General features: G+C 36.4%; 1 protein-coding gene across 4 annotated transcripts in view; it reads left to right on the top strand.

The window, feature by feature from the left end:
• Positions 1 to 25,704, top strand: part of LOC140773522 (mechanosensitive ion channel protein 2, chloroplastic-like) — a 31,240-nt gene extending 5,536 nt beyond the window's left edge. Inside the window, exons 2-13 of one of the 4 annotated variants that reach the window (XM_073116128.1) lie at positions 3,455 to 3,564; positions 3,879 to 4,036; positions 9,794 to 9,914; positions 10,024 to 10,118; positions 10,213 to 10,326; positions 13,584 to 13,644; positions 14,590 to 14,739; positions 14,891 to 15,001; positions 15,251 to 15,418; positions 15,524 to 15,637; positions 23,918 to 23,974; positions 24,753 to 25,704. In XM_073116128.1, coding sequence (XP_072972229.1) covers positions 3,936 to 4,036; positions 9,794 to 9,914; positions 10,024 to 10,118; positions 10,213 to 10,326; positions 13,584 to 13,644; positions 14,590 to 14,739; positions 14,891 to 15,001; positions 15,251 to 15,418; positions 15,524 to 15,637; positions 23,918 to 23,974; positions 24,753 to 25,493 — 1,833 coding nt within the window. In that variant the 5' untranslated portion in view covers positions 3,455 to 3,564; positions 3,879 to 3,935 and the 3' untranslated portion in view covers positions 25,494 to 25,704. Of the gene's footprint in view, positions 1 to 3,454; positions 3,565 to 3,878; positions 4,037 to 5,115; positions 5,759 to 9,793; positions 9,915 to 10,023; positions 10,119 to 10,212; positions 10,327 to 13,583; positions 13,645 to 14,589; positions 14,740 to 14,890; positions 15,002 to 15,250; positions 15,419 to 15,523; positions 15,638 to 23,917; positions 23,975 to 24,752 lie in introns of those variants that run through there. The other 3 variants (XM_073116130.1, XM_073116127.1, XM_073116129.1) reach the window with 3 other exon arrangements.
• The last annotated feature ends 702 nt before the right edge of the window (positions 25,705 to 26,406 follow it).

Here is a 26,406-nt window from a genome sequence, read left to right as displayed (position 1 = left end):
ATTATTTGTAAATTAAGCCCTATAATTTAGCGAATATGTACAGAAAAATCTGAAGTTAGATTTGAACTAACACTGTGAGAATATTTTATTAAATAGAGATATTTTATTTTTAAAATAACTAAAATGCCCTTATTTTTAAAATAATTAAAATACCCTTAGTATGACTTAGTTGAGGGTATTTTTGTAACTTTTTCGTATAGTTAACTTAATCTAAAGGTTTGATTAAGTTTAACTAACAAATTTAATAGCAGAGAGTTTTTTTTTAATATATTCGCTAAATTAATAAGGCTCGATTTGTAAATAGTGAAAATGTAGGGTGTAAACTACAATTTCTTTAAAAGATAGTGTTGTATGCAAATTTTCCTTCTTTTCATTTTTTCTCTATTATTTTATTTCCTTCTTTTCTTTCTCTTCACTTTCACTCTCTCTCCCTTAGGGTTGACAAAATAAACGAGCTACTCAAGTTCGGCTAGGCTCGAGCTTAGCTTGTATTGAGCTGACCTAAGCCTAAATAAGAAATAGGGCTCGAAATTTATTTCGAGCCGAGCTTGAGCCGAAATCGGTTTGGTCAGGCTTGGATCGATAAGTTCAAAATTATATATATATATATGTTTTAATCTGCTCTTCACCTTTTCATTTGACACATTGCCCAGAGGACTAAAATCCTTTTAAATGCTCTTTCTTTTACTTTTGACACATGAATCAGTGGGCCCACCCTTATTAATACAAATTTCACATATGTTGCTCTTTTTTCTTGATATGACTGTCATACCTATCCTCGTTTTTTTAACCTACCCTCATTAAAGCAAAGCACCACTTCCATCAATCATGAATTTCCAAACACCACTCATCTTGACATGCTAAACCTTTTCAAATAACCAATTCTTCTTCTTCTCTTGGTGATCGATCATCTTCTTCTTATCTCTCCTACTACCGTTGCTCATCTACATGTTTATTGAGAAAAGAGTGTTTAGCATGCAAAGAGGCCTTGAAGAATTATTCTACAACCACCTTGATGGCTGCATGAGCACCGCCTTTTCCTCTTCCTGCAGCAAGAAGGATGACGATGAGAAGTTCAATGCCTCCGATCTCCTCGTGCAACGCCACTGGATATTAGACTGCTGAGGCAATAACCTCGACGAGTCCTCTGCAGTTGCCCACCGCCCATCCCAGATGCCTGCTCTATGGAAGTGATTGTTTTTTATCTCTACGATTCTTGAGGAAGAGTGCAATGAGATTGGAGTAAATTCTTTGAACATGTTCTGCAGAAAAGATGTTTGATGAAATGTGTGAAAAATGTAAATTTTCTTTTTCATTTTTGCTTTTTTGGCATTGGTTGTCTATATATCTTTCTCTAAATTTATAGCGCAATTGCTTGGAGATTCATGTCTTTGCCATCTATTAGCTTTCACCAAATTTATGAGTTCAGTTTTTATTTTTTGTTTTTTCTGTTTTGGCTTGGGATTGTTTATTATTTGGGCTTAGCTCAAGCTCAGTGCGGCTCGGCTGAAGCTCGGCTTGACTTGAGCTAAACCGAACCTATACAAAATATAGGGCTCAAAATTTTGTGCTTGAGTAGAAGCCAACTGATACGAACCGGATCAGATCGGATCACGTCAAAGGGAGATTAGGCTTAATGGATTGAGTCTAATTATCTTATTTGGTTATTTAGTTTAGTTAGAGTCTTAGTAGGTTAGGATTTTATTTAATTAGCTAAATCTAATTCTGCACAGTTTCAAAAAAATATTTGTAGAATATTCTACACATATCTAAATAATCTCAAAACAGTTGGATAAGGTCATCAACCTCCAGATCTACAACTTTGATATTTATGACTTCTTTAGATTAGGAATCTATTTGTGACAAAATGAAAGCTTAATCCGAGAGTTAATCGGAGAAGATAAGGGAAGACTAGTTTAGTTGATTTGTTAGGGTTTTAACTTAGTTGTTGATTTGTTAGAGTTATTTAATTTAGTTGATGAGTCCCTAGGGTGAGCCTATATATATATATATGGAGGAAACCTTAATTGGAGTATGATGAAGAATGCTATTGGATTATTGATTTCTTACCTTCTATCTTCTCTCTAAACTTCTCTCTCCTTCCTTTTCACCATTCTTCTACCTCTACAGTTGGTAAGGTTTCTCCTAACTTCTAATCTCCCTTGACTGTCGAGCCACCCCTCTTTTTTAGGATTTCGACCACTTCGTTCCCTTCGTCTACTTCTCTTAATCACAACCATAATCTACCCTCATCTCCATATCCATCCATAACCTTAACATCCACTCCACCCGTTATCATCGCCATCACCCATGTTATTCCGTGTTTTCGTCTCTACTATAGTTCGAATCTATGAAGAGCGTAAATATGAAAGTTGTAGATCAGGAAGTTACGGACCTAACCTAATTGGTTTCGTAATTTTCTTGACTACCGAAGAATATCTGACAAATATTTTCCCATGATAATGCGGACTGATTATTGTAATACATTCAGATATTGAAGGAATCGTAACGTAGCCTATCTTTGGTACGAGAATCTATCACCGGCTTACTCATGCTTGGCTCATTTACACCTGTGCTTTTTCCCTCCCTTCCTTCCCATTCCTCCCTCCTCCAGCCCAGGTTGGTTCCCCTATCCCTACCATTCACCTAAGGCCCTCCCCCTTCCTTTGACAAGTACTGTAATGGTGGCAGCAACAATCTCATTCTCCAAATAGGCAACCATGCAGGTGCAATAGTAGAAAAGATTGCTTCTTGTTTATTATTGTTGGGTTCAGGATGTTTGAACAGTGGACACAGATTGGCCTAGCTTGCGCCTAAATGGTGAGCAAGCTTTGGTCGGGGTGTTGCTTGGCCAATCAAACCTAGTTAGAGTTTAGCTACTTGAAGACTTTCAAATAATGATTCTCCATTCACAAAGGGCTCCTAATGTCTTCGGGTAGGAAACAACCTCGAGTTCCAATTGTAAACAAATATGGTCCATTGGGAAGTAAATAAGGAGCCAACTAGGAAGCAATGAGAGTTTCAATTGGAAACAAGTTGAGGAATGTATTCCATAAAATGATGTTTTGGTAAATTCATAATTTCGTGGTGATCTAGCATCTGGTCCATAAGATATGGACATCCCTCACACTTTTGCTAATTCAAATTAAAGTTGGCTAGATGAACTAGTGATTAAAGTAAGAAAGAAAAAAAGGACAAAAAATGGTGCATGCTTACATCAAATGGCTCTTGGTCTTTGACTGTTATTGTTTGTGGCTTGAGACAATCTTAGATTAGTCTAGAATTGGGTTTTCGATTTATATGTAAGTCATGCACCTTCTTAGTAGACTATGAAGCTGCATATTTTATTTTCTTATTGTGACTTCCTTTTGGTTGCACTGGAACAAATATACTCATTCAACATATTTGGTTTAGATCAGAAGTTCAGTTCTTCAACTAACCATAGTATCTACAGTTGGTCCTAGATATGCTCTATGTGGAAGGCTAACTTGTAAAATTTTAATACCATATGGCTCTCGCCTATGGAATTGGGTGAAGTGGAGGGCATTCAACCTTTAGAACAAAGTATGTGCTGCTAGCCTGCTACTGTCATGCCTTTATTTTATTTATCATTTGATATATGTCAATAAGTACATGTACATAATCTTTTAATGCATTTGCTTAATTTTTATCAATATCCAAATATATCTGCCTCTTTTTATATTATTTTTACTTAATAAATCTTGTGTTCTGATGAAATCTAATTCATAGTCAAGTTGCTATCTTGTTTGTAAAATATAATGAATTTTTATTTTTGACATAGTTGTCAAAGTTTTTAAAGAATGTATCTTGGAAGAATGTCATTTTTATTATTTTTTTTCTTTTACTTCTTTTTGCAGAGACAAGATGCATGGGGCATCCATGCTGCAGATTATATTTACAGACCAATTGTTTTTATGCCTCATAGATGCAGTGCTATGATATGTCGATCTTTCGCTCTACCAGTCTCTTTGCAGGAGATTCCACTTCTGAAGAGCACCTCCTTGGCACTGACTCAGTAATAATTCACTAAACTAGATTCCTAAAGTTATTTGATTTCACAAGTGTTGTTTGCATTTATTGATGCTGATTTGCTGCTAACTAGTACTTTATATGAATTAGCTGGTAACATGCTGCTTAACTCACTATTTTCCCTACAAGAACATGCTTTAGTTTATCCATTTCTTGCGTGGCGAAGGATTATGTCGTGCCAAATGCAATGGAATAAGTGAAAAAAAAAAGACTAATTGGTGAAAGAAAATTATACAAATTATCTGATGGCTATTATACTGAGTGATAACATTGAAATGTGGAGTATGTAGCAAAAACTATGTCATTTTTCAAATAGTTGTTTCCACTTTGGTAGAACAGGAAATATTACCATCTGACTATTTTTTGGGAAGATTTTAGCATACCTCTCATTCTAGCCTTGGGAGATACCTCTTGCTCATCATAAAATTTAACCATTTGACAACTATGGAAATAGAACTCTTAAAAGTTTTACACTACATGTGAATAAATTCATGTTTCCTTGACCTTTGTGTCGTCAAGTTTCTGCTTTTGTTCTTTCATTTTCTTGAACCTATTGGATATTGACTTATGGTCTTTCGGACTTTTCGATACTGTAGTTCAGTAAAATTTCATCTAGAATCTAGGGTAGCTTTTTGGATCCAATAAATGAAAAGAAATGCCAACCTTTAGCTTTTAGTTTTGTAGCAGATGCCCTTTCAGAATTGAGAGGCCAAATTAATTAAAAGATTTGCTCCCAATCATTTCCATCTAAATTGAAGCTGCTTTGTTGTAGATGAGTGCTTCAAAGGTTATTCTTTCCTCTGGCTGCATCCCTTGCCCTTGGGCATGTACTAATGTCAATAGTTGCCTCATCATTGCTGATGCAATTATATTTTGATATATTGTTTCATGACAGCATATTTTGAATGACTTGAACATGCGATCCTTTCAACAGATAAGAAAAAAATGGATACCTTGATGCTTAATTATCTTCTTCCATTCTCCTCTTCAAGACCTTATTTCATTCATTTGTTCTTACTGGCATGTTCTTCCAATAACAGCTTTTGTTGTCTGTCATGAAACTAGCAGCAAGGAGGAGATAGCTGCTTCCTGCTTCTCACTTAAAGGAAGCTGATTTTATTTATATTATGCTGCTTGCTATGAACGACGGATACCAATAATAGGACATGGATATGACATGATATGAATATGCCAATATGGCAATCATGCAAAATAAGCATATGATATACTTAGGATATGAGCTCATATATGCATATATTTATGTCTACACATATGACATATATACAACAATGATTGTGCCGACTAGCATGAGGCATGTCGGTCGCACTTACTGAGCCAGCAGCATATCGGCACATGGCACGAGGAGTGTTGCACAACACCTCATGGCGTTGACCTTGTTGTCGTCTAGCTCGCCATCGCTGCACTTTGCTGATCTCATCGTCGTCTGAGTTGGAGGTGCCGCTTGCGTCGGAGCTCTAGTTAGAGGAGGAAGAAAGGTAGATGGGTTGGGTTATCGAGTTTGAATAGAAACTTAAGTTGCGGATCTGAACCTATTTGCCTTTCTTCCTCCTCGAGCTAGGGCTTCGAAGTGAGAGTTGCCTCCAGTGCGGATAACGACGAGATTGGCGAAGTGCGGTCAGTGAGGTTGGCAAAGAGCTACGATAATGAGGTCGGTGACGAGCATTGACAGCGAGCGGCAAAAGTGAAGGTGAGCAGTCTTCATCATCTTTTTCTCTTCCTCTCTTGCGGTATGGCCTGCAAGCGCCGTGGCATGTGTCGTGCCTGTGGCAGGACTATCCTTGTACATAGATATGTCATATGTGTATGTGTGTGTGTGTGTGTATATATATATATATATATATATATATATATATATATATACATATTAGTGAACTTGTGTACTTGCATTTTCATACTTGAGGAATCATATATTATTGTTGTATATGATAATTTATATAAGACGACCTCCAATTATCTATTAAAAGAACCTATTCATAACGAAATTCCAATAAATTACATAGTATAATAAACTAAGATGTAAGATAAATAAACGAATTCAATCAATAAATGATAAGAATTTGGCTATTGTAATATGAATTGAAAGATAATAGTTTCCTTCAATTTGACTCTTAGTGATAAGAAATCTTGAAAGTATCTATCACGACCTGAAATCAAAATCATGACCGACTATGTACTTCAATACGTTTGAGATACACGAAGTCTTACTAATACTTTTTAAGTATACAATGACATGAATTAATAAGAAAATCTGACTTAGATAATTTAATCCAATAATAATAAAAATAATTAATGTTGTAACTAATGCGTCTCTAAGCAAATTGAATTAATAGAGTCTAAAACATAAAGACAAAAAAAATTGAAAGGTAAAAAGGATAGATTTTAAGTAGAAATGGGGTTTTGATGCATCTCACTTAGTCGCCACACTCACAATTACTTGAAATATTAGAAGAGAAAATCTCATGAGCTAACAACTATAACTCAGTGAGTGAAATCCATTCAAAAGCTAAATAATTTCAAAATTTACAACTCTAAATAAAATCTAAATTTAGCAATATAAAATAACAATTCTACTAAGCATGTTTTTAAAGTAACAGTAATAACGACAATAATAATAACAGTCATATCTCATAACATGCTTAGTTCCAACATACTAAATTTTTTACAATAATAATAATGTCATTTGTCTTAATTGGGTTTATATCCTATGGGTCCACATCAACTGAAAATCACCTCAAAATGGTGCTCGGGTCTTTTCCTCATAGTTGATTTAGTTAGGGTCACCAGGAGGTGTCATTATATGATAAATGCATCTTGTTTCTTCCATTAACCGTTGAAAAAGATAAGTGTCACCTCAGAAAGTTTTTGGATATAACTTGAGACTGTTCTCCAATCCTACCAGAATTACCTTAAAAAGTCATCACAATGATCTAAAATATGACTTTCCTCTAGACTCCTAGTTAGATTTGAGTTATCACGAAAAGTCACAAGCGATCTATACTAGGACTATTCTCTAAGTCGTACCAAATATTAATTATATTTTTTCCTACTAAAATTTACTATTGGCACAAAGTATAGTAATACACTGAATCATATATTTTGCACACAGAATTATAATAATTAAATTGCACACAAAATATAATAAATAAATTTACACAGAAAAATACGTGTTTCTAATAAAAAGTATAAAATACAATATGAATAAATATGTGAGTAAACTCACTCATCTGAGTTTAGGTAAAATAACTGAAATATCTAATCTCTAGTCCACGCGCTGAAAATAACCACCTTTAGATAATACAGAATTAACATAAATTTTGATTTAATCCCTAATAAAAATTTTGAATTTTAAAACTAAATAAATGGCTAAAATGGGCTGATTTGAAGACTTCTACTCAATGGTCGTTACCTTTGGATTGGGTTGTGGCTAGCTCGCAGGTTGGGCCAAGGCCTAACCAATAAATTGACAATAGACTAGGTTGCAGGTTAGCTTGCAGCCCACCATTTGTTAATTTAATTTGGGTCGGGTCTTGAATTCGAAATCCAACCCGAACCCACAACTAAAAGAAAAGGGGTTGTCTCGGGTTTAACCCAACCCCAACCAATCCATATTCCTTGAGGCGGTCGACACGAGGAAGAGAAAAAGAGAGCGTTCGCCGGCGGCCATCACTGTCAGCGGTCCACTGGCCCACACTCCAAGCCCCCCTTTGCCATTGTTGTGGCCACGCTAACCACATGAGATGGAGGAGAAGCTGTCGCCGCCGACCAACAACCTTATCCAAGGTCGGCGGCAATCTGATCCACAAGAGCTCTCCTTGAAGGCAACTATGGCATGAGGCCAATAATGTGGAGCTCTTGAGAACTAGCGCCAACAACTCGAAGCCCTCGGTCGACTTGATTTGCTGACGAAGCTGCAAGCACCAAATTTAAGTATTCTAATCTACCCTATTCAACTTAAATTAAGTTTGAGGGATAGGAGAGGGCTTATCGATAAGTTGCGTGGTGGTCTCCGATTGCTTCGACAGTAAAAAAAGAAGATGAAAAAAGGAAAAAAAGGAGGCTGGGGTGGGTGGATAAGAGAAGATTTAGGGTTTTTTTTATAGGTTAGGTTTTAAATCCTAATCTGAATTTCATTCGGAGAGGCCGAAATTCTGCAGTGATTTAGTGAACTACTTTTGTGATACGATTCGGAGATCACCGATGTCGTCTCGAGCATGGATACACTTTAGAAGTATTTTTGTTTCTTGTTTTAGTGTTTAATTCTTAAAAATATAAGTTTTCTATATGTTGTGTTCGAACGCAGGTGGAATGCGTTCGAACGCAGGTGGAATGCGTTCGAACATGCTTGTGAACGCCTGCATCAGGTTCGCACATCCAGAGAGTGCGAAATGTGCATTCGAACGTCGTGTTCGAACGCGCCTACGGACGCCTGCATTGCGTTTGCACATACAGAGAACGCAAAATGTGCGTTCGAACGCGATCGGACGCGGTCGGCGAAAATCTACTATTTTAGGGTTAATAGTTATTATTTTTGAATTGTTTGGTTAGCCTCTAAAGGTGTGGATAGCAACCATGGAAATTATTATTGAATGAATTGAGTTTTGCCTTATCTCCTTCGTCTTCTTTTCTCCTGTTTTCTTGTTCCTTAGTGTTGCCGCTTCTAGCCTCCCTTGACCGGCCAATCACCCTAGTCCCTTAGGGGCGGTCCACTCGTCCCCCTTATTCCAATCTAACCATCACTTTGCCCTAACTCTTCCATCACCCATAACTCTTCCACCATCATTTTTTCATCGGTACCACCTTGCTAACACCAGTCCATCAACCTCCACCATCACCAAGGATTTCGTGCTTCCATCCACGGATCCTAAGACAGACTCCCCGACGTTCGTCCACTAATCGGATGATATCTCGAGATCCTAACATCCAATTCGCCTGAAACTTGATTTGTTGGAAAGCCCTTTTTCGAGGCTACAACATATCAAAATCTCATGTCGATCCGATGGCGGCATCTCTCAGGATCTATTTCTAAAGTTTCGTGTCAGATCCTATCCAAATCTGAAAATCGGAATTGATCGAGCCTTGGCCAAGAGGGGAGATCGTATCATTTTGTGATATTCCTCAAAATGTACGTTGAGTCCAAATTAGTGAATTACTGCAAAGGAACAAATAACATAGAGAGATAATATTTGGTAAAACAAGGAAAATGTTGAGAAGGAGCTGATCAATGAAGGTTGACTCTTGTTGATGAATACATGTTGCTTGGTCAAGTTTGACTCTATTGGCCCTTACAATTTCCCTCAGCTAGTTATTGTATACCATGGAAGGCATTGATTATCAACTACCTATTGGACTATGGCTTATCGATAAAGGTGGCTTAATATAGATTAAACTAATTGTCTAGTTCATATCAATTGCAACTTTATTTCACACAGGGCAGATTATCATAGAGAATACAGATATATAGCTAACCTGAAATAGTTGGGACTACAAGGCTTGGCTGCATTTTATAGATTTGATAGGTTGAAGTCACAGTTTAGTATTAATCGAATGATACTGTTGCTGAATTGTCAGAAGACTCGAACTTCTTTGATATCTCATTTTTTTTAAGATAATTTCTGACTTGCTTTTTCTTCCACTTCCTGTACATTTGTAGATCTTCATATTCTTTCTCTATTCTTCTTGTAAGCATGTGGTTAAAGCAAATTCGAGTTATATCCTTCAACAGGTCATATAAGACGTTGATGTCGAGTCCATCTGCTCTGCAATTAGTCCCTGCAATCGGAATCATTGCTTTTGCTGCATGGGGTCTCGTTCCTCTGATGCGTAGTATTAGAAGCATATTCCCTGTATGTTCATAATACTTGTCTTACTTTCTATAACATTGTATCAAATAATATCTAAAATTTAGTTTGGGAGAGTAATGGAGCAACTTTTGTTGACAATGTGTTACTACAGCATGATGGTAACTGGAAAAAGAGTAGAACATATTATATTTCTACTTCTTACCTTCAACCCATGCTACTTTGGACTGGAGCAACATTCATTTGCCGGTATTCAGACATTATCATTACCTTGTATTCAGAATTGTCTCATTGACATCAATTTTTTTTGCTTCCTCCCTTCATTGGCTTGATTATTTTGTAGGGCATTGGATCCAGTTGTTCTTCCTTCAGAAGCCAGTCAAGCAGTTAAGCTACGTCTATTGAATTTTGTCAGATCATTATCAACTGTCTTGGCCTTTGCATATTGTTTGTCAAGGTAAGTCACTCTTGACGGCAGCAATGGCATACTTTGGATGGTTTTTGTGTTCAACAGTTAGCTTTATCGCCTTAGTGCAACATTCTACGAATTTCATGTTTTTGTAACATGGAAAGGATAACTATAAAAGTATAAAGAGATTATGCTAAAGTTGACCCTAGACTAGAATATAAGTGGTTGTTTTGGTGCATTTTAGTATTTTATTTGTCAAGAAAAAAAAAAGAATCTAATAGAAGCCATTATGTGCGTATTATTTGTCTTTTATTACGTTAATTGGTTGGGAGGATTTACCTTCCTCCTTTTGGTGAGTTGATTTGCAACCCTTTGTAATTTTGTTTTTGCATAAATTTTGACTCAGTTGTCTCTTGTTGACTAAGAAAACTACTGTTTTAAGAAATACCAAATTAATGGTAAAATACAATTATCTTAAAGGTGGTTGGAGCATGCCACTGGGCTAAGTATTTTGTAGTCCACTGTGAGGCTTGAAGTGTTATGCTTTCCAGCCCAGCACATTTTGCGCTAACTGCTAATAAGGTTTGGATGTGATAATTCAGTTTGTACCGTGATTTGGAAGATGACACATTCTACAACTTTGTCATGCACCGGAGCTGTTGGCATCTATAGTCTAGATGCCATTGTCTGTCCTTCTATGTTGTCTAGATGCCATTGTCTGCCCTCCTAGGTTGTCGTTTGTATAGGGTGGTTTAAAGGAGAGATCATTGCTGGCATTCTCTTTCTCTTGCATGACTTAAAATGAAATGTGTGATTGTTTCTGGTCTAAGTTGCACAGTCCGAAACCTACATGTTTCAAATGCTCTATTATCTAGGCACCATTTCCTCTTTTTTCCTCACATACCTCTCCTCTTTGAAGGCAATGATGATGGTGGGCAGGGCAACAATGATAGGCAATGGGATGGTCTGTCCGTCTTTCACCCCTCTCTCCCTTCCCCTTCATGGATTTGTAGACATGTCAGTCATTTGGAGTGGATAAAATTTGCCATGTAAGATATGTGATCCTTGTTTTCCTATCACATATTCTTACATATTAATAAACTAAATATATGCCCTATATATATTAGGAAAACGAAGAAGTTATGGTAATAGCCTTTTAGTTAGGCAAAATAGTGATCAGGATTCAGAGGAAAGTATGCATCTCTTTATTGATATTCAGATAATTTGTTAATATTACAAATCCAAAAATAAATAAAGAAAGCAACCTAGGTTTTGACTTCTAATTTTAAGCTTCCGATGACCCTTCTGCAGTAGAATGGGCCTTAAAATATGTGTTCGGACAATGTTTGATTTATAGAATGTTAGAAATTAAAGTAGGGTGAAGGGGAGTTAAGTGGATAGAAGAATAAGAAGAAGAAAACACCCCTTTGGCTCAAAGAGGGAATAGGAGTATAGGATGATAGATGCATCAAGTATGCAGGGACGGAGTAGGAGTCAAATAGAGGAATAGGAAGAAACAAGTCCTTATGCTATCATGGAGGTAGAGAATGGTGTTTCAATGCTTTCCTTATTTTTGCATGACAAAGTGATCCTCAGCTCTTCTTTCTTTAGGACTGCCTTAATTTGGATCTTTTTTATGTAAGGATTTTATTAGAATTGGGATATGAATATTAGATTCCTTCTTTGTTTGGGTAGACATATTACTTGGGTTTGAGTCCTAGTGAGGATTAGATAACAATGGAAGCCATATTTCAATACTAAAAAGAGAATAGAAACTCCTCTAATGAGATTACAATGCAATTTAGTAGATACATGAATTGCTGTGCGATTAGCATGGGTCAATACAGGGGGAGTATCTTAATACTACTTCAGAGCCACTCGTTGATATGTGCCACTAAAATTGAGTATACTTGAAGTAAACCTAATTCAGAGACTCTTTCATCCTTTTTGATACCTTCTTGCATTTTGACACTTGATCAATTATGCTTAATTTTGAAAAATCAAGGGGGATTTTTGACTTTCCCAAAGTTATTTACCCCAACAAAGAGGATTTGAGAAAAATTGAGGAAAAACATGTTCTTAGAATTGAATTGCATTTGCTACACCAATATGTAATGTTAAATCCTTTTAGCTTCTAAAACCTATTTTAAAGCCCTAGAAATATTTAGAGATTATTTTGTGGCATGTCAAGATTATTCAGTGTGCCAATGGCACTATGGCTTGGTATGACACGTGCCAGCAATATGTACCACGCAGAGTTAAAGTTGGCATGTCCTGTGCTACTAGCACAACAATACCTGTAGACATATTACTAAAAGTCAACAGGTTCAAGGAATCATATTAAAATATCGATTAACCGTAAGGCTCAAGGATAGAGTTGTCTAAGAGGATTGAAAAAAATTGTTTAGATGTCACCGGTGGGGTTACATATGGAATCATATTAAAATATGGATCAACTCTAAATTTAAGGATAGAGTTGTGCAAGTGAAAGACATTCATGTTTAGACATCACCAAAGGGAGAGGGTTATATATTGGCTATTAGTTTTGGGCCTTCATCCCATTCATATATCAAATTTTTAGATGTTTTGCAGGAACTTTGTGTGATTTCAGTACCATTTACTATCTTAAGTTAGTCCTGCAATCATTTGTTATCTCAAGAATCCTTCACAATGTGATGTGGAATTCCTTTTTCCTGCTAGAGATGAGGGAGGACTATAAGGCTGAGGGAGGAGAAAATAGTGTGAAACAGGAATTCGTTGCATGCCAAATTTATTCCCAAACGAATCTGCTGAGATGTTAAGATGTTTCCTGGGCTGCATTGGTTAAACTTTTAATTGGTCTTATGAGGGTTCTGGATTCATGTAAGGACCAGACCCTTAGGTAAGGAATATAAAATTACCAGCCAAGTTTTCCCCAAATAATCAATTTAGTATGGTGGTTTTGTGGTCTAGGGAAGTGAGAAAACTTTTTCTTTCCCCCTATACCCAGTTTTATAGTGCTTATACAATGCTATATTAGTTTGGCATTCCCCATAGCTAGTCTGCATACTTCTCGTGTTAAGAGGTCAAATATATTCCTAATTTGATACATTTATTTCTAAAAGTATGAACTTGGCATGTAATTTTCTTTCTTTTCTTATCCTCTGTAGAGAATTTATTTTCTCTTAGCATATGCTTTTATATTGGTTCTCTTTTTACAGTCTGTTGTTTCATACTTCCACTGTCTTGTAGAAGCAGCTTTTGATTTGTAATACCTTTAATCTTGTTTGTCTTTCATACTGAGCACTCTTGTTTCTCTTTTGCAGTCTGATTCAGCAAGTGCAGAAATTCTTTATGGAAACAAATGCCTCTGACGATGCACGAAATGTATTACCCTGTTCTTTTTTCATTCAGTAAATGATATTTTATTTTTCAGATACAAGCTCCTTACTTTTGTATTCAAGGTAGGCTAGATTGGTTTATCATATGCATGTTATTTAGAATACTAAAGCCATTTGGTTGAATGTGTTTCAAGATGCTGCATCTATAATGTTAAAATGAGAAACTAATATAAGCAAAACCCTTAGATCTTCTCTCTTTCCTGTTCACCAAAGGATGAGAGATTGTGTTTTGACATCCATTTAAATGATGGGTGTCAAGATGATGCATAGGAACCTAACTTAGCCCTTGGAGAAAAAATATTATGTGATCCATAGCCCAAAAACTGAATGTTATATTGCACTATATGTGTGTGTAGATGCAGTTCCTCCAAATACATGAAACCAAATGAGCGGACGACCCTTAAGTGAAGCCGTGGAGATTGACTGAAGCTGATTTTCTGTTTTCAATTTAATTTAGTGATATGCCAATCATATGTTGAAGTAGATTCTGTAATATAAAGGTAATTAAACAACCACCATTTTTTTATGTCTTTTAGAATATAAGTTTTTTTTAAGGGTCTGATGAGGAAGATACCAAGATCTATGCAAACTTATGCCATTGCTGGAGAGACTATTTTCCATGGCTTGAAAAATGGCAAGAACCTTAACTAATAGTAAGTCGTTCAGTTTATGCTAGGTTTACATTTGTAATTACAGTGGCACTAAATTTTGCTGTTGATTGGAAGAGGAAATTAACTTTTCATTCAACTTATAGGATACATGTAATTTTATTTACTAATAGGAGCACTATAATATTATCAACTGGGTTCATGATAGATCTGAATTTATTATTCTTGTTTTCCACGTTGCATGAAGCTTATGTATCAGCTATTTAATTGTATTAATGTTTTCATTTAGTTCAATGATTTTATTGGTTATTGGTCTTCTGTAGATGGGCTTCCAATTTGCTGGAAGAGCTGTGTATACGGCTGTTTGGGTTGCTGCATTTTCTTTATTTATGGAGTTGCTGGGTTTTTCTACCCAGAAATGGGTCACTGCTGGAGGTCTTGGTACAGTGCTGTTGACTCTTGCTGGTCGTGAGGTATTACATGGGATTTTCATTCATTTGGATGAGATATTTGCTATTGTCTAGCACCTTTTTGGAAAATACTTGCAGACTACTATATTTCATACTGTCTGTCGAAAATGTAAATCATTTGAATCTCTTCACTCAGTTAAATTTTTTTTTACAGATTTTCACGAACTTCCTTTCAAGTGTTATGATTCATGCAACACGTCCATTTGTTCTAAATGAATGGATTCAGACTAAGATCGAGGGTTATGAGGTCTCTGGTACGGTCGAGGTCAGTTTTAAACTGTGATTTGCAACTACGATGGTTCTTCCTATTTCCTATTGTAAGTAGATGTCTTTGGTCATATTTTTGGTTATGTAGTAGAATATCTAGCTAAGATGTGCAGTATGCATGCCATGGCTGAACTGTTGCATGTGTTATTACAAATTTTGATGTTTTCGGGGAATATTTATTTAACAATATATGCTTTTGTGTCAGGCTTTTTCCACACTATAAATATTAGTCCTTCTTATTTTTCAGCATGTCGGTTGGTGGTCTCCCACAATTATAAGAGGTGATGATCGTGAAGCAGTCCATATTCCTAACCACAAATTTACAGTTAGTGTTGTGAGGAATCTCAGTCAGAAGACTCATTGGCGTATTAAGACTCATCTTGCCATTAGTCACCTGGATGTTAATAAAATTAATGTGAGGACCAATATGGACCATCTTGCATTTTATTTAATTACCTCGCTTCAATTTATCTATCTCGGTGTTGGGCATTAAAGCAAATTGACTGGTTTGCTCATGCAGAACATTGTAGCTGACATGCGTAAAGTCTTGGCGAAAAATCCTCAGATAGAGCAACAGAGGTTACACAGAAGAGTGTTTCTGGAAAATATTGATCCAGAAAATCAAGCTCTTTTGGTATTATTTCTTCCTTAGTAGTGAAATATTTTCTTTTGACATTCTGGGCCTTCTGTGAAACAAAGCATGGGAAAATTATCTTGGTCTTGTTACTTATTTGGAAATTGTGTGCTTGATTTCTGTAGTTGTATGATAGCCTGCATAATTATGCATATTAAGTTGAAATGAAATATTTTGTGCTCATAGGGATACATCGGATTGTAGTCAAATTATTTTCTTCTGGGTTCTCGTCAAAAACCTACCTGTATTTTAAAGCTACTCCGGAAACCTCCTTTTTTTTTCATATCTCAGATCTACTTCTTTTATAGGTATATTTACACAAAACCACCTCCATAGGAATATTCTTAAAATATTCTTGTATTTCCAACAAAAATGCCTTTAAGTTGTTTCTTATTATGCAATGTAGGAAAGGTGAGAGAGAAGGGGGCGGTCTTTTGTTTATTAGTTATATGCCTCAAAGAAGGAATCTAGTGAGTTCTTGACCAAAGAAGATTTCCTGCTGCAAGCCTCCAACTTAATAACTGAATAGGTGTTCTTTTTAAAAAACAATAAGTACCTGAATAGGTGAGTTTGTGCCATATAGGGCTGTATAGAAATGTATCTTCTGTCTGGGTTAGCAAATTATATAGCAATCGCATGCTTTCGTAAGTAGTAAAATCTCTTGAGAGACAACAACCTATGGAGGAGAAACCATGTACTCGCTCTATGAGCTAGTGATTTATATAGAAATCACATTCTATACAGATATTAACATGTTTATCTCTTTCTGTGATATTCATATAGTAATATTGATGTGAACCAGGTCAGGTTAGATCATATTATGGGGCCATTGGACTCGATAGATCGAGTCTATTTATTTTTTAGTTAATTTATGATGTAAACCCTTAAGATAAGTTTATTTAAATAATGTAAGCTATTGAGGTAAACCTAATTAAATCATATAAGCTCTTAAAACAAGTTTAATTAAGTCAAGTAAGCTTTGAAAGCAAATCAAATTAAGTCATATAAGCATTTAAGTCATTTTAATCTGAGACGTGTAAGCCTAAGGCTAGTTTTAGTAGGACTTATTGTATCCGACCTCTATAGATATGCTAGGCTTCTTTACTTAATAATCCAAGTATTCAATGAAGAATTAAGAATTATGTTTTAGCTTTAGACTATCTTACGGGTAAGATAATTTAGGAGTAGAGGTAAATTATAGCCGTTTATTTTTTTAAGAGTAAATATAACTTAGAACCCAAATTCTAACTCCAAACTATAGTTACCATTACCTCCATGAGCCACTCTACTTTAAGGCCACCCACTATCACTCTTGGCCATCCACCATATTCCGACAACTGCCGCAACGTCGAATAATTACTAATCTATCCAATTTTGACATTCCTCCATTGTTTGACCTAGAATCACTTGAAATCAAAGCCATTAGATCCATGACTTTCGAGACTTCCTCCCATAAAAATATCATAATTTTCTTACGTCAAACTCTGATTTTTAATATTGATATTAGAACTAATGTTCTTTGGTTGATGATTAAGACAAGATTGAGGAAGACGAACGAGGAAGGAGTAGCTATAGAATTCCAAGATCTCATCTCCATCACTGTGGAGGTTTTCTTGGTACTGCCACTATTGTTGACATCCCAACTTGAGGTGTGATAGACCTTGCTGTTAATACAAGCGTTCATGGCAGAGATGGTGTTTGCTATTTGCGAACTCTATGACGAATGGATACCACAAGCAAAGATAGAGGCGTAGGGCTGAACCATGGCTGCTCGCACACACCATGATAGCTGCACTAATTCGCACAGAACTAGTCAAGAAGGACGATTCGTGAGTGAAATATGGTGAACCAGCACACCATTAGCCAAAACAAAGGGCTATTAAAGGGCCTTCTTTTCAGCCCATAAGTGACGCTGCAATCCAAGAACATGCCTCTAGTCTAGCCGGCTTGAACCAACTTGTGCACGCACCCACAAGCCTAACATGGGTTGTCCCATGTATTCATGTCTTGGTCAAGCCTAGAGTCAAGCCTTGGTCCAATATGATTCAAGGTCATTAATAGTTCAATCATTCCACTTCCAAGTCTTGACGTACATACATTGGTCCTCGATGTGCTAAAACTCTAACCAATCAACCCGCGCGCAAGGCCTAGACTAGAGTTGAGTCCACATTGGATTGCGGGTGAGTCTAGTCCTAGCTTTGGGTTAATTATTTGAGCACCATTCAACGAGACACATTGGGCTACACTTGGCCGAGCCGTAGCCTCCTCCACAAATTGTGTTTTGGATCTGGCTCGAATTTTTGAGGAAACGATTTGAGAGCGATGGAAGGTATGGAAACCACCATAGACACCTTGAGGACAAGGTGATCAGATTTGTTGATGGGTTGATATGAACTATGTCAGGTTAGGATCACATTATGAGAACATTGAGCTCATTGGATTAAGTTTATTTATCTTTTAATTAATTCATAATATAAGTTTTTAAGACTAGTCTAGTTAAATAATGTAAGCTGTTAAGACAAGTCCAATTAAATCATGTGAGCCCTTATGATAAATTTAGTTAAATCATGTAAGCTTTTAAGAAAAGTCTAATTAAGTCATGTAAATATTTAAGACAAATCATAATTCGAGACGTGTAAGCTTTTAAGACTAGTCATAGTAAGACTCATTATACCTGACATCTATATATAGAGAGGATAGGCTTCTTTATTTAATTATTTAAAAATTTATTTTGAATTAAAAATTATATTTTAGCCTTAGACTATTTTAGGAGTAAAAGTATGATAATCTAGGAGAAGTAAATTAATCATAATTGTTTATTATCATAGGAGTAGATATAACTTAGACTCAAATTCTACCTCCAAACCCTAGCCACCATTATCTCCACGAGCAACCCTACTTTACGATCGACTATCACCCTCCGACCACTACTGCAATGTCGGATAATTACCAATCTTTTAAGTTCTGACCTTTTATTATTTTAATTTTATCTTTTCACTTCGACCCTCGGATTCACGTGAAATCAAATGCCATTAGATCTGTGACTTCCAAGGCTTCTTTTTATAAGAATATCATAATTTACTTATGTCCGGATCTGGTTCGTAATGAATAGCATGCATAATTATGCATAATAAGTTGAAATGAAATATTTTCTGCTCATAGGGATACATGGGATTGTAGTCAAATTATTTTCTTCTGGGATCCTTGTCAAACCTACCTGTATTTTAAAGCTACTCAGAAAACCTCCTATTTTATTATTTGCATATCTCAGATCTAGTTCTTTTATAGGTATATTTACACAAAACCACCTCCATAGGAATATTCTTAGAATATTCTTGTATTTCCAACAAAAATGCCTTTCGGTTGTTTCTTTTTATGCAATGTAGGAAGAGTGAGAGAGAAGGGAACATCTTATAAGCTAACTGGGGGTGGTCTTTTGTTTATTAGATATATGCTTCAAATAAGGAATCTAGTTAGTTTTTTGACCAAAGAAGATTTCCTGCTACGAGCCTACAACTTAATAACTGAATAGGTGTGCCATGTAGGGCTGTGTAGAAATATATCTTCTGTCTGAGTTAGCAAATTATATAGCAATCACATGCTCTCGTAAGTAGTAAAATCTCTTGAGAGACAACAACTTATGGAGGAGAAACGATGTAACTCGCTTTATGAGCCAGTAATTTATATAGAAATCACATTCTGTACAGAAATTAACACAATTATCTCTCTCTGTGATATTCATATAGAAATCATTTTCTCGGCATGAAACACCACTAATCCTACATGACCCAACCCACCAATTTGAAGTACTTTTTCCAAAAGTTACCTATTCAGTTATTTAATTTGGGCAAGAAACCTAATCTGGTTAAATACCTGGAGTGAAGTTATTAATATGAGAAAGGAGGTGGTCATTTGCAATATGGCCAAATTTTAGGTTGTCATTTGCTATAAAAAAAATTTAAAAAAAAAATCCTTAGTTCCTTCTTACAATTGATGGTTTGTTACATCAGTATATAGGTCTCATCATTGAATTGTATGTAAGAAAATTGTCCTGCATAGGCATCAAAAGGAGACTTGCTGATAGAGGTGTAACCGGATATCCGTTACTGAATTTGATCCAAATCTGACTAACTCGGATATGGATCTTGATTTTCTGATTCATATAATAAATGGGTTGGATTGTATAGGTAATTTCGGATCCTATTGGATTTAGATTCAGAGTTGGATCAGGAGTGAATATTTTCCGGGGCTCCGGTGGATATACATTATATATATAGATATTTTTTTAAAAGTCTGTAGATAATAGTTATGTAGTCCAATAATGAAATTGTGTAAATAGAAGTCTTGCATTACTCCAATTCCTTTATAGTATGAATATTCTTAAGTCCCCAAAAATAACCTTTGTACCACTATTTGCTAAATATGTTAAGTTTGCGTCATTTTTTATGAGATGATTAAAATATTGTGTTCTAATTTTAGCTTTTAAACTATCATAATTGTGTTCCAAAAGTTGTGACTTGTTGCTTCAGAATAAGATTTTGTTGCTTCACAATAAGATTATCTTTTTTCATGGTATATTGGTTATTCATGAGGAATTTGAATTTGATCCATTATCCGGTTGAATTTGAATCCTATTCAAGTCCAATATATAATTCGATAATAAATGGACCAGATATAGATATTACAAATACCTATCCATTTAAAATCCAATTCAAGTCCGAATCCAACAAAATTAAATGGATGTGGATTCAATCTTTGTAAGTATCCAACCAAATTCAATTTAGTTTTGCCCCTAACCATGGATCCAAAAAATCAGTTGATCCGGATGGGAATCGGGTCGATACTAGTCAATTGACTAGTATTAGGTGGGCATCGGGTGTATTGGCCGATCCGCGTTGAGATACTCAAGACAATGAGTTTTATGCAATTTGGTGAAGCAATCAACTATTTTATCTGTAGAAGATACATTAGGAAGATTGAAAGAGCCAACTGAAAATTGATATTAAACAAAATGATAGTCCATCTCAATGTGCTTTGTTCATTCTTTGAAACATAAGATTGCTGGTAGAATGGCAAGTAGTAGGATTGCCAACTCAATCAGCGAGACAAATTTGTTGACATCAAAAGTGCACGAGTAATAGCCACCTGCATATCTCTAAGAACAGAAAGAAGTGTTGCATAATAATTAGATCATATGGTTGATAAGATTTACAAAATCAAGAGAGCTTCTGGTCAGAAAGAAAGTACGACAAATGAATTTGAGGAGAAGAGCATGCTTAGTGTTCGGAATGTGTTGATGCCTTAGTTTTAACAATACCATTTTACTCATGAGTAGGGATAAGACTATAGGAAAAAAGTCTCATGGGATTGAAAGATAGAATGCATAAGAGCATTAGTGTACTTTTCAGCAGTCAGATTTGAAAACCTTCATACACCTATGGTGCTGATTGTGATAGAGGTAAAAATATGATAAACATGTCGAATTATAGATCTATGATGAATGAGGTAAACCCATATATATCTAGATAAGTCATCAATACAGCTCATGTCAATATAAGTAGCCACACATAGAAGGTCAAAGGGCCAGTCCTTAAATATCAGAGTGAAGAAGATTGAAAATTGAATTATTTCTACTATTACTGGAAGAAAAGGAAAGGGCCAAGTGTTTTGGCCAACTTGCAACCCACAAATTTGACAAAGAACTAAATGAATCTTGTCCTAAGTCTCCAAAATGAACAAACCTTTAAGACGAGACTAAAACATATGATCTAAACGACAATGCCATAAGTCAACAGGAGGAAGTGTAATAGCTACAAAATGAGACACAGTATGGACATCTAGATGGAAAAAGAGATGATAGAGGCCGCTAACTCTATGACCAACTCCAATCTCTTAGTTGGTACATGAATCTTGCACAACAAAAGCGGACATAGTAAATAAGGCATGATAGACAAAAAGATGGTTCATACTTATGTAGGACATGTGGCAATGTACGATGACCAAAAGGGGCGAAAGTGGTGGTGGTACAACTAGATTGGCGAATGGGAAGAAGAGATCCATTAGGAAATGGAGATAAATGAGTAGCGGAGCAGTCAATAAGAACATATGAGTCTGCTATCATGTGCTGAGTGGCACCAGAATCCATAATCCAAATGTCCCTAGTAATGTCAATTTACCATAATGGCTGATATATTTGAGACATCAGGCTGAGATGCACACGTAGTTGACCCCAAATGCTGCAAAAGGCAGCAAAGAAGCTGACTTTGCTGAGTTAGAGTTTGTTCAATCTAGTGAAGACGATTAAAAGGAGCAGCTATAGAAGTAGCAAAAAAGGCCATCTTTAGGAAAACAATAGTAGACATAGTTGCATCCTACCAGGGATGACTCTTGGTTTTGCGGTTCTTACACTTTTTTGGATACAATTCCCAACAAGTCACGATTATGTGACCAACCTTGTGACAATGAGAGCGCTGTGGACAAGACCAAGAAGAATACACAGTAGGAGAGGAAATATAGTAGCAGCTACAAGACCCTTGTCCGTACAAGTAGACAAGATGGGTAATGGATGAGCATGAAGAGACTGAATAGTATGCAGGACATGTTCCCTCTACAGCTAGCTTAGCAATCACAGACTCAAGACTAGGTTGGTTACTGCCCGGCTAAGAGGCAAATTCCAGGTGAGCGTATAAATGTTGATATAATTGTTGATGCTCTCAGAAGGCCTCATAAGTACTAACAAATTGCAAGGGAACAAGAGACTCTAAAGTATGCAACTCATGCCAAAAGTATCATTTATAACCATATAATCATTTGGTGTGATCACCTTGTTGAGTGGTCTATGCAGCGGATAGAAGGTGATACTCCCGAGCATCACTAGACTCAACAAAACGAGATCTAAGATGACTCCATAGGTCAGTTGCAATATTAAAACGGATGAGGTTTGGACATAGATCCTTGTCAATAGAGGCAATCAGATATGCCCGTACATCACCATCACGAGCTTTATGGACAAACATATTCCTTGCACATAGACGCTTTTTCATCTAGATCATTAGAAGGCACAAAAATAGATGTCAAGGTGACTATAAGGGATTAAAGATTATGACCATCCAAAGCAGTCTCCACCATAACAAACCAATAGGGCTAATCAGCTGCTGTTACAAGAGAAAAGTCGGTGGAGGTAGGAAGATAGTCATCAGTTGGATCAGAAGTAATCACAGATATTTAGATGGCAGCAGAAGATGATAAGAGTGATGGTCTCAATGACAGGTCTCGGCAACAACAATTTCAGCAAGAGCAGCAGCAGGAGGAATTTCAGCAACAGTGCAACAAATACAGATGCAGCGGAGAAAGATTCATGCGACGGAAGAGAGAACATTTGAGGAAGAAGGGTGCATGCGACAGGTCAACAATCGGGGATCTACAGTGGAGATTTGCTGATTCAGCAATTAGTCTCTTGCACACAGTGAGAGAGTCCGCAAGAAAGATAACTACTATAGAGGCATGCGCATGAGGGTAGATTCACTGGATTAAGAGGGCAAGTGGGTCATGTGAGAAGTCCACATCAGGATTTGAGATTGTGTACGGTTAGCCGAGAAGAAAACAACCCACAACGTGGGTCAACTAAGAGTGACAATGAAGAGAAGGAAAGAAATAGTAGGAACCTTAGGGCTCTGATACAACACTACAATGGAGAAAAGTCACTACTTATTCTCATTAGGATAAAGAATATATTGATACAACAATTGTAATGTAACCTCTGGCACAATATAAGGACTCTACGCATAAATATGTACATTAACACGTGTAATTCTGGTGGCAATTCTTGATTCTTCAGAGGACACGACTTGAAATGACACTGAGTTGTCCTTTGCATCAAACGAGGTCATGGGTCCTTTGCATCGAACGAGGTCACATGGATCACACGATGACAAGACAGTTGGTCTCCCCTTAATTTTTTTCTGTTGTGCTGCTCACCTCCTATGTAAGAGTTCTTTTTATCTTCGTACTTTTCCCTGTAAGGTAGCAATCAATTTGAGTTACACGATCAACTTATTTCTTCTTTAAATTCAATCTTACCTGATTTGTTATATCTTGTTTTTTAGGTTTTGTAGTAGTCCCATAAATTGCTAGAATTATTATGAAATAACTCAAGATGCAATGAGACAACTGCCTGGCGCCTGTCAGGCTTGTCATCTTTGTTGTTTACATTTTCTTGCATTCATTTAATTTATTTCCCAATGTTGTTCACACCATTTGTATAATTAATTTCTCATACAGATTCTTGTATCTTGCTTTGTGAAGACTTCACACTTTGAAGAGTATCTCTGTGTCAAGGTAAGGCATTTGTACGCAAATAGTTTTTATTTTTTGTCCTCCTGCTGATCATGGCAGGTTGAACTCCTTTATTGTATGTAGTCATTGTCCTTCTGCTAAATTAGTGGGTATATGCATTATATGATAATTATTGTTGAGCAAAGAATAGAAAGCAATCCTGCTACATGTTTTCAAGAAAGTTGGTTTTACTTGGATGTTGTTCCATTGGGATGTTTGACTGAGGCATTGTATCTGAATCTCTGATATTGAGTAAGAACAAAATGGTTGTTTTTTGAGAGATGAATAAGATCTGATTTAGTACAATTGTTTTTGGTTGTGGAATAACATCTTTTTTTCCATCAAGTACATGTCCAATATTCAGTACAATTGTTCTGATTAAGCTTTCTTTGAGTAGTGATTAGTGATTATTGTACTTATCCTCTTTTACAAGTTGTATAGATTCTGATTTCATTTATGTTGGCTCATTACATTTGGTTAAGGGATAGTTGAATAAGGATTCTCTTGAAAGATGGATGCTCTATATGCTGTTCAGTTGTCAAGTCTAACACCTGTTAATAACCTTCATGCACAAGTCTTGCCAAGCTATGCAAAAAGACATTTACAATTCCAAACATGAGTGAAGTAGGGAAAATGAAATATAAATTCTCTTCTCATGAATCTTTGGTATGGGGTAGCGGTTACACTAATCCTGCCTTAATTTTTCACCAGATCCTAGAGATTATAGATAGTTAGCAGTCTATTTCCTTGTTCACAACTAATAAAATTTTACATGTGACAGGAAAGTATTTTGTTGGATCTCCTCCGAGTAATCAGCCACCACCGAGCAAGGCTTGCCACTCCAATTCGTACAGTCCAGAAAATTTATAGCGATGCTGATATGGAGAACATTCCATATGCTGAAACTATATTCACCCGTGCCAGCACTGCAGCCAGCCGCCCTTTTCTTTTAGTTGAACCCCTACCAAAAGTCAATGGTGACGACAAGGCTAAACCCCGCCAAACAGCTCGTGAAGAACAGACCTCAAAAACTACCACATCACAGGATGCCAAGGCGGCTCCATCTGATAGCACAGTCAATTCTGACAAGCAGCAACCAAAAAAGCCAAGCACAGGAGATGGCCGATCTAAGAATAGCAAGAATGAACCTGCAATTGCACCATCATCGAATTCTCCCTCCACATCTCAGGTGGATAGCTTTGGCACCAGGGCTGGTAATGATAAGCCTCCTGTAATAGAGACTGTACGTGACCAATCAGATAGCACTGTTCCTCCAGTCCACGCAAAGAGTGAAGCTGAAAGGGTATCTACTCCAACATCCACAGCTTCCAGGCCTGCATTTGAAGATAACATTGTCTTAGGTGTTGCTCTGGAGGGTTCAAAGCGGACACTCCCTATTGAAGAAGGAATGAGTCCAGCACCTAATTCATCAGATGTAAATGAGATGGATAAAATAGGGTCCTCTCCGTCTAAGGATAAGAAAGGTCAAACACCGGCAGCTCCTGAGTCAGGCAAAGGTTGACCAGAGGGTTCATTAGAGGTGACCTACAGAATTGGATGAATTATTTGATGTTATCAGAGTGATTGCATTTGTTTCAGATACAGTGGTAATAGCTTTGTAGCTATTTTCTGTAAAGGTGGGTAAAAATCAATGTACATTTCATGAAAAGTAAATTGTGTTGCCCTTCATTGATTTCCAGTACAATAGTTGTACACATCACGTGTTTATTATCCTTGTGATTGCTGCGTGGATAGTGATGTTCGTTGGCACTATCCGAGGATATATTTCCATCCCTACAAGCATACCAGCAAGAGAGATGCAAATTTTACTTGCATACAAGTATGAGCTTGACTGTTAGCTTGCTAAGTAAATTTGGATTCTCAAATGCTTACATTTGATACCGGCAGAATTAGGCTGTGAAACTTGTTTTACACTCCATATGAAAGTTGGAGTGTATTTTACTGTTGCATTAGGCAAAAACAGATTAAAAGATGCATGGATCAGTCTTTATCACTGGTTTAAGATAAAAAAAAACGAAGACACTGTTCGATTGCAATTCATGAGTAGGGGAAGACCATATTTTAATCAAATGACTTAATTATGATTCTCACTTCCTCCAAAGACTCTAGCAACCTCATGAGTGAGTGAAAACTCTAGTAAATTCAAAGCTCTAGTGAGTGCTTCACAGCCTACATAAAACACTAATTGATTGGTTCTGTGGTAGCTGGCGTGTCCAAAATAGATACCTCTTAGTAAAAAAAAAAAAAAAAAAACTCGTTATACAACCCGTACTGTTCTTCCTCTCATATGGCTGTATGGGGGCACCATGTCAAGGTATGCTTCTTGGCAAAGGACAGCTTTATGCATACTCTTATTCTTAGAATACTTTATCATAGGGATGTTTTGTCCTTCTGCGTTGGATATTATCTAACAT

This window comes from Typha angustifolia, chromosome 13 (genome assembly GCF_048772165.1).
Source record: "Typha angustifolia cultivar Huaian chromosome 13, ASM4877216v1, whole genome shotgun sequence".
In the NCBI taxonomy this organism is placed as follows: Eukaryota; Viridiplantae; Streptophyta; class Magnoliopsida; order Poales; family Typhaceae; genus Typha; species Typha angustifolia.
The sequence above is the reverse complement of the archived record's forward strand: the minus strand, read 5'-3'. Positions and strand labels throughout refer to the sequence as shown.